Genomic DNA, 9,691 nt, shown 5'->3' with positions numbered 1-9,691 from the left:
GTGTATGAAAAAGGGAAAGCTTGGTCCGTAGACTTTAGTAAATTTTTAACAATCTTCGTTGCTGGAGGTCTGAAATCACTCAGAGTAAAATGTTATCACTTTTCATAGGCAGAGGTCTGTAATCTCTGATTGCTCTTTCTACTTGTAGTTGCTTTAATATAACAGTTCAAAGTTATGTCCATTATTGAGGTTCTTTTTTTCGTTGTTGAAAGGCTTGACCTTCCTTGCTGGGGCACCGGAAAGTCTTGCAGACAAGGCATCTTCAGATCCCGCAACTGCCACGGCTATACGAAGATGTGCTCTAAATAACACCGGTCTCGTGAGTATAAAACCTTTTCATGTTTTACAGTATTCCTGACTTTTTTGTTTTACTGTACCCTTTGGGCATTTTTATAGATCTCCCTGTACCCCTAAAAGTGAGGATGGAAAAGATAAACAATGACGTTGATATTGCGAGATAATTCTATTATTCAATTCAGAATACATTATATGAAGTACTGACTATTTTCTTAGATGCAATTTACCCCCTGAAGAGTAAAAATGTACCACGGGGGGTACAGTTGGACACAAGAGTCCCTGGCACACTTCGCTCCGAAGAAGTGCACCCTGATACACCCTCACTTCGCGGAGAGTATCCAAACATTTGGTATAAGGAGAGAAGGCAGAGGCGGTGGCCGGGTTGATTACAAGAACTTGCTGCCCAATAAGCTGGTACGAGGTGTACTTTCTCAGTGCAAGGTGTACCAAGGATTCATGCATCCAACTGTACATGTACCCCAAACTGTGACTCTCTTCTGTATAGGATACTTTCTCTGGGAGGGAATTGATTAGTTAAGAATATCATTAGGAAAAGGAAATTAGTAGATGACTGTCTTGAGAAAGTGGAAAAATTGAATATGCTATACTAAGACTTTTTAAAGATGAGATTGAGGTATGACGTGTACAGGACAGATTTCTTATCTTGTGAAAGAAATATTTGACGTTATATATTAATGATGTAAAACAGGGTTCAACTGTGCTAAGGTAAATAACGTAAACACTGAATGAAAAAATTCTCTTTAAAAAAGTACAAAATATAAATTGCACAGTGATATGGAGTATTTTAAAAGAAAACTTCAGGATCATATGCAAATGGTATAGTAACTGAAGATTGTAGGTTATCACGAATTATAAAGTACCAAGCACATTGCTGTAAGTCTATAAGATGTGTAAAGATTATAATTAACAATCAAATTGTAAAGTTTTATTTTTTCTCACAATAATATCTAAACTGGATGATAGTTACATCTTCCTAGAGACTCTTAGTGAAAATCTGAGAAAGATTTAATCTTTTTAGTAACCTTATTCAATAAGATACATTTCTTGCAAAGATAAAAGCAGCCTGGGAGAAGTGGATGGAGGTACCAGTAGTAGTATATGATAATGAAATACCAATCAAGGTAAAAGTCAAGATCTACAGCATGTGTAATAAGATCAGTGTTAATGTATGGATCAGGAACGTGGGCTCTAAGACGAAAAGAGGATGCAAAGCTTAAGAGAAAAGAGATGAGCTGAGGTGCATTATGGGAATATCACTGCTTAAAAGACTGGAAAATGATGAAATAGGAAGAATGGCAGGCATAGAATAGATTACAGAGGTGATAAGAGTGTCACGACTGATATGGTGTGGGCACGCGTTGAGTATGTATGGTGGGGAGGGAGTGTGGAGGGCTTGGGATGAACCTGCTTGGGGTGGAGATCGAAAGGGAGGCAGAAAATTAGATAATGAGATAAGGTGAAGGAGGATATGGAGAGAAGATGTTTGGTGGAAGAGAAGACCTTTCATAGAAGGTAAGGGAGAGGGAGATCAGACAACTGACCCCTTAATGTAGGGATAACGAGAGGAAACAACCATTCCCAAAATCTATGATACCTCGGTGAGTTGAATATCTTATAAGTATTCATTGACATTACTATCTTTACTTCTCAAACTAAGTTATTATAAAGGCTATACCCCTGTCTTGCAGTTGAATCCTGACCTCCTAACACTGAACCGAACGGCTGTGTCTGACTCCTTGAGTGGGGCCTTCATCACTTCAGACCTTGGCGCAGCAGTAGCAGCTGCAGTTGCTTCTTGCCCTGAGCCTGTCGATTACAAGTTAACAGACTTCATACACTGTTTAAAGGTCGCTTGCATGAGCAATGTTGCAGTGACGCCCTTCATGAGCGAAGCCACCTCCCTCCTGACAGGGGCCGGCGCCCCTGCGGCAGCTGCGGCTGCTCTAGTAGCTGCCAAGAAACCACCAGTACCAAAAACTGCTTCATCGGGCGCAGCTGCTGGAGGTGCTTTTCCTTATGCTGGAGCAGCTGGAGGTGCTTCTGGAGCAGGGGCTTTCCCTTATGCTGGAGCCGCTGGAGGTGCTGGTGCTTTCCCCTACGCTGGAGCAGCCGGAGGCGCTGGCGCTTTCCCCTTCGCTGGAGCTGCTGGAGGGGCCTCTGGAGCAGGCTCCTTTCCATTTGCTGGAGCTGCCGGTGGTGCATCTGGAGCTGGGGCTTTCCCTTACGCTGGGGCTGCTAGCGGTGCTTCCGGTGCTTCCGGTGCTGCTTCTGGAGCTGGGGCGTTCCCTTACACTGGTGCTGCTGGCGGTGCTTCCGGTGCTGGAGCTTTCCCTTACGCAGGCAGCTCAGGCGCAGCAGGCAGTGCAGCTGGCACAAGTAGTGCTTCTGCACCCAAAACAACTTAGGTTAAGGGGATTATATTGGATGTAATGTTACAAATGCTCTATCAAACTGATTGTTCATTCAATTAAGGGAAGAAAGTCATAATAAATTTAGGAGTCTTTGACCTCAGTTAGTGATTTGGTCAATGTTAACATCATTACTCGTTCTTCCTGCATTTTTTTTTACTGTTGAGTTAAATTTTCAAAAACACAAATCCTACAACAATGTAATGCCATTTAGATTTTGTGTCTCAGATGTGTATCTAAAGAGAGTGCTTTTATGATCTCACTCATTTCATAGTTATCTGTCTTTTGGATGTATTAAAAAAAGGTATAGAATGATACCAACATTAGCTAAGGAGTAGGTATATAAATTTGAAGATTATAGATACAATAGATATTCATTTGTATATTCAAATCTGAGACCTATTAAATCTGTACATATTTAATGAATAGTTCGTAGTTTGAGTCCTGATTTCCATCCTAAACTATTAATTGTGTGAAGTTTACCCGAAGAGTATTTTGGAAAGTTTTGGAAGTCCAGGCGACTGAATTTTGTTCACTATAACAAAGCTGGTTCCAGTAATGGCATAATATTGTTATTATTACTAGTGTATGCAAACCGTCAAAAAACGGCTAAATATTTAGGTAGACATGCATGCGCACAGATTCAACTCTTCCCACCCCTCCCCTACACCATGGCAGTTTTGGGAAATTTATGGGAGATTGTTGCTTTTGAGTGTACCTTTTGGGGTACCCCCCTATCACCAGGGTATGACTACCTCCTCTCCCCCTACCCAATGGATGGGTAAAGACTGGGTAGTCATACTTTGGCAATGTTGCTGAATGTGACAGGAAATATATATATATATATATATATATATATATATATATATATATATATATATATATATATATATATATATATATATATATATATATATAATATCAGATGCTCTTTGTTATAGGGAGATTACTAGCTAAGCTAAAACCCTAGTTGGAAAAGGCCAGAGGGCTCCAACAGGGAAAATAGCCCTGTGAGGAAAGGAAATAAGGAAACAGAATAGTGTGCTTGAGTGTACCCTCAAGCAAGAGAACTCTGGAAGACCTTGGTTTAGAGGCTATGGCACTACTCAAGACTAGAGAACAATGATTTGATTTTGGAGTGTCCTCCTAGAAGAGCAGCTTACCATAGCTAAAGAGTCTCTTCTACCCTTACCAAGTGGAAATTAGCCACTGAACAATTGCAGTGCAGTAGTTAACCCCTTGCGTGAAGAAGAATTTTTCGGTTATCCAATGTTGTCTGCTGTATGAAGACAGAAGAGAATGTGTAAAGAATAGGCCAGACTATTCGGTGTGTGTAGGCAAAATGAAAATTAGCTATAACTTGAGAGAAATCCAATGTAGTACTATCTGACCAGGTAGGGACCCACCAACTCTCTAGTGGTAGTATCTCAACGCCTTGGCCAGCCTACTACCTGACAAGTATTCCTAAATATGACATGAGTTATTCACAAAAGTAATTGTGTCAATGGCTACCATTATCACATGTGTCTTGTCATTATTAGTTTTTTATCAGTCCTTTTTGGTTATAAGTACAGGCTTGAGTTTACCAATGAAATATAAACTACTTTTGTTTTCTTGTTTTATAAGAACAAAATCAGTTGGTTTTCACAAAGTATGATATATTTTACAGAAAGCCTAGAGGTAGAAGGGCACAACCATAAACTAGGCTCATTGTTCCTGGTTGCTAACTGCTAACTCCTCAAATCACGTTTAAGGTGGTGTTGCTGAATAGCGTAAAGGACCATAAAGAGGCATAGTAAGCTTAGAGGAACGTAAAGAAGATCAATATAATCAGTTTTCTTATTAAGAAGTTTTCCAGGCAGTACCCATATAGTATAGCTATTGTTGCTCATGTGAAAATAAAGAAATATCCCTGAAATTATGACCCATGGAGTTTGGGAACTTTCCAGAACATAGGAGCAGTGATGTGGTGTTTCTTTGCAAGTGCAGCAAGCTATGGAGGAGCAAAAACCATTAGGAGTTTTAAAAAATATCCCTGAAATAATGACCCACGTGGCTTGTGAGCGCAGCTCAACATGTATTGCTTATCAGAACATAGGAGTAGTGATGTAATGTTAATTTTGCGAGCACAGTGAGCCCCAGCAGAGCAAAAACCATTAGAACTGTAGCCGAGATTGAGGCCCAATAATGTTTAGTATTGTAAGCTCACATTATGAGAAGAGATGAACAGTATATTGGGAGGAGAGTAATGGAAATGGAGGTACAGTTAGAATCAAAAGAACGCCGACACTCGGGGGAAATCTTTCGTCAGATGTCTCTAGTGTTCCCATGACAAAACAGACAAGGAGTCGCTCTTCTTACAACTTTTACGAAATGGGCGGAGCATTCTCAAACCTTAGCGAATCAGACAGTAAAGGGCCGTCTTTGTTAGCAGAAGTATACAAATCTTACAAATCGAGTTGCCATATTTCAATTCTGTATAATCATTTAATGACTCAACTTTTCAATACAAACACAAAACACACACACACACACACACACACACATATATATATATATATATATATATATATATATATATATATATATATATATATATATATATATTATATATATATATATATATATATATATATATATATACTATTATTTTTCAATTGCTACTTTATTCGTAAGAGGGACCAAGTAGACACTTTCCAGGGGGGGGGGGGGGGTTCTCCTTCAACCCCCCTTCCCCGGCCATTCCGACACTGAGCAAATAGGAAAGTCATTTCTGTTTTAGGGGTTGTGGAGAAAGGCTGCTTGTAGACTCATGATACAGCCTGTAAGTTATTGTATTATTGCCTGAGATTTATTTGATAACAGTCAATGTTCTAGTAAATTTGGCTAACCTAATTCATTATTAGTTGATTTGCAAAAAATAGTAGCAGTAAAAAAAATAGCTGCTCTTGATGGAAGGTCAATAAGTAACGAAATTTAAGTATCAACTTTGCATAATAGATAATCGATGATGGATATAATAGATACTGATGACTGCAAAGCACCTAAAATACAATCAGAATTTATTATTTCGTATCGAAAATAACTTATATTGAGGAAGATGAGGACGCTATCACATTCTGGCAAAAGGTTTAAAAAACTTGTTTTATTGACAAATCATAGTCTCAGAACAACATAATTTTCAGAAATTTTGTCATGAAACTATGATATACCTATTTTCCCAAAATGAATTCTCCTATAATTTTTCCTGAAAATATTCACGAATAGATGGCCTAAGCACGAAATGATTCCCCATTCTAATACCCTGATTGTAAGTTATCAATGATTATATAATTGCTAGTAGATTTATCTTGAGAAATTAAACAGCTTTGAGATCAAACCAACTTATTATCAATTTCATGCAGAAAGGTCTTATAATCTTGATTCAAATAGGCTTAGCTTTGTATGATGAATTCCTTATTTACAATGATCAAGTGCCCGAATTAGACCAGCTATGGGGTGCTAGATGTAGATCTCTTGACCGGGTAAATAACGCAAGGTAGATGGGCGCTTAACAAGCGAAAAATGCATTACTATCCGTGAAGCTCTAGTTCGGGTTGTTCGAGCAAAAGCTATCCATACCAGCTCCTCAGCCTATCAGGGTATTAGTTAAACCACAATTTCTACAGCTGGTGCCGTGAGTAGGAGAAAGGAAAAACCAAATATTAAAATATCTCGGAAATAAAAGTTTGATTGTCCTTTTAATCACTAACTCATACAGCTGACGAGCGATACTTATGGATTCCTAAATATTTTCTCTCATTCTTTAGATTTTATTTCCTGAGCTTCTTCCTCTATCCCTCAATTCATCATTTAATATTTGTGTTTCTTTATATCATTATTTTTTCATTTATTTATTAAATATTATCTTTAAAATGAATGCCCTTCTAACTTGGTGATCGTCTTAGGGCGTCACTTTGGTTCTTAGCTTCTCAATGTGCCTCGATAAAAGAAATCTCTCCCAAGCGGCAGCAGAAACACCTTCACTTGACCATTTCAACTTGGAACTATTTGATATTTGTGTGACACCGAGACAAGATATTCATTAGCTGGATTCCGGAATAAGGCATTTGGAGATCTGTATTTTATTTTCCTCTATCTTAGTTTTTACAATCTCCATTGAAGTAAAAGAAAATTGCATTGTGAAGCATGCTTCCATGAATAAGTGGTGCCCCTCAGATTTTTTATACAATATATATCCCATTCCTCTATCATTATTCCAGTTAACGAAAATATATTAGTAGATTTTAAAGCAACTGGTTAAATTTTCCTACAGAGCATTTAAGGTATATAGAGGAGCATGGAATATAATGATAAAACTATATGCAGCCGGACAAATGTTGGTATACGGATCCTTAAGGAAGCAAATCTTCCACCCACCCATAAGCAATTATAGTTATTTTCCCCCCAAATCACCCATTATTTGGATAAGCATTTGATTCTAACAAAATAGTCCCGCTATTTATATCCTGTAATAACTATCTCCAATTCAGTTTCGATAATTATCAAGTGAATAAAATACGATAAAGATTGAATTAGCAATGTAGTAAAGATTTCACTATATATGTTTAAGATTTTAGTTCAAATGGCAATGCTAATCCTTCAAGGCCAAGGTGCAGACGGTGAGATGACCAAGCTCAACAATGGGAATGTAAAATAAATGATGAATAAAGGGAAAGTGGCTTAGAGTTTAAAGACTGAAACGGCGCATACCCCTGAATCTGAAAAAAAATGGGAAATATTTCACAATAAAGTATCCTCAGGTATCACGAAATGTTACATTCAATGAATATCTATAAACTTTAAGTAGTTTTTAGCAATCAATCTAGAATCTGAAAAATAACGATAAGCTTTTGGGAACATAATACAATCATTTCTATTGGAAACCTTGTATAATAAAGACAGACAATATTTTGATAGGCATAAATGTCTAAACAGGAGTTTATGTGCTGTTACATTACTTCACTAACTAGAGTAAGCTCAAACTTTTGGATCTCTCTCTCTCTCTCTCTCTCTCTCTCTCTCTCTCTCTCTCTCTCTCTCTCTCTCTCTCTCGCATTTCAATGCTTCCGCTAACAAAGACAGCCGTTTACTGTCTTTGATTCACCAAGGTTGGAGAAGGCTCCGCCCATTTCGTAGCAGTAGTAAGAGGAGCAACTCGTTGTCTGTTTTGTCATGGGAACACTAGAGACATCTGACGAAAGATTTCCCCTGACTGTCGGCGTTCTTTTGATTCTAACTGTACAGGGAACGAGAAGGAGAGAGAGACCAAAGCGAAGGTGGGTGGACTGTATCAAGGATGACCTTTGATCAAAGGGATTAACCGGCGATGAGGTGTGGGACAGAGGTAGATGGAGAAAGCTGACCAGAAACATCGACCCCACATAGAAGTGGGAAAAGATGTAGACAAAGAAGAAGAAGCTCACATTATAACCCACGCTGGAAATTGCCAATGTCCATCGGAGGTGTACTACCAATAACTTTCTGATGAGTATTGACAAGTAGTACCCTAATTTTATATCCAGTTATGTTCCTTTACACGATTTATTTCCTTTACGTTATTTTTTGTTTTTCAGTCATACCTTCAGGATTATAGTGTTTAAGAATTCATGAAAGGTATAGAAAGATATATAGAAGAATTTTGATTAAGAAGGCGTGAAATTAAAAACAGATGGCTTGATGAAGTTAGTTAAAAGCATATGATTTTAGAGAGGGAGGAGTGTTACGATGAAACTCTGGAAAAGATTGACTACATAAGAATAGAAAAACAGTGAATAAAGCCACTTTAATCAGAAAAAAATATAATTATAATTCCTGAAGAATTGGGAGGAGTTTCAAGTTTTAATAATCAGGTTAAGGCTTATTTTAGGATATTCAGAGGAGAGTAACAGGTTTACAGTAAAAAAACTATAATTACCACAAAGATTTAAGACAAAATAAGCCCCACCCCCTGATGACGTCACCACGTTAGCACGGGAAACAGCATGATTGTTTATGACGTCATCAGAGGTGGGGTTTATTTTGCCTGGAATATGTGGCGACTACAGCTGTAAACAGGGTTGCATTATATAATTTCGGGTGATTGATGATTTATGAATTAGTGGTGAAAGGAGTCAAGGAAAGCAAATCATTATGTTTGTAAGGTAATAGGACTGTAAATTGAATATATCGACAATTGCATGTAGATGGCATGATGTTAAGAAGGGAAGATAAGTTCATGAAAGATAGATTTTTTTCTTTATGAAAGAGAAAATTTGAACTTAAAAGCATAATAGGGAATGGAAGCTAAGAATTGTTACTACATATAGAGTAATAGATTTTGTTATATATATATATATATATATATATATATATATATATATATATATACATATATATATATATATATATATATATATATATATATATATATATATATATATATATATATGTGTGTGTGTGTGTATGTGTGTGTGTATGTGTGTGCGTGTGTGTAAATATATTTTCTCACTGATGACAAGAACAGAGAAAGTGGGAGGCACAAGATAAGTTGACTAAGGTAAAAATGAAAGATTTTTTTTTTCTTTTTACATACAAATGATGTATAATCAATGGATTTGAAAAAAGAAGGAAGATATCATAAATTTAATGTCATACTTTAGTTCATCCACTTTAGATTTAAATAGAGTACAGTAGTGAAAACTGCGTAGGCCTATTATTTATCATTTTAACCATGTTTGAGGTATGTAAAAGGCAAGGAAACGGTGGAGTAAAATTACTATTTTATATTGCAATGAATAAGACCGTTGTTAATAAATTATATAAGCTTATGCCTTTTTTTCTATTTTTTTTTCTTTTTTTTTTGAAAATGGAGCTCGTCCTGGTTCACCAGCTAAAATATGTCAGTGACTGTTGTTTTTCTTTTTAATGATATTTACTTACTTCTC

General features: G+C 36.9%; 1 protein-coding gene across 1 annotated transcript in view; it reads left to right on the top strand.

Annotated features, from left to right (window-relative positions):
• Positions 1 to 3,153, top strand: part of LOC137617055 (uncharacterized PE-PGRS family protein PE_PGRS10-like) — a 7,001-nt gene extending 3,848 nt beyond the window's left edge. The window contains exons 4-5 of the mRNA XM_068346903.1: positions 213 to 319; positions 2,007 to 3,153. Coding sequence (XP_068203004.1) covers positions 213 to 319; positions 2,007 to 2,723 — 824 coding nt within the window. The 3' untranslated portion in view covers positions 2,724 to 3,153. The remainder of the gene's footprint in view (positions 1 to 212; positions 320 to 2,006) is intronic.
• Positions 3,154 to 9,691: the final 6,538 nt, after the last annotated feature.

The sequence above is a fragment of the Palaemon carinicauda genome, chromosome 23 (assembly GCF_036898095.1).
Source record: "Palaemon carinicauda isolate YSFRI2023 chromosome 23, ASM3689809v2, whole genome shotgun sequence".
In the NCBI taxonomy this organism is placed as follows: Eukaryota; Metazoa; Arthropoda; class Malacostraca; order Decapoda; family Palaemonidae; genus Palaemon; species Palaemon carinicauda.
Note: the sequence above shows the minus strand (reverse complement) of the source record. Positions and strands in the feature narration are given on the sequence as shown.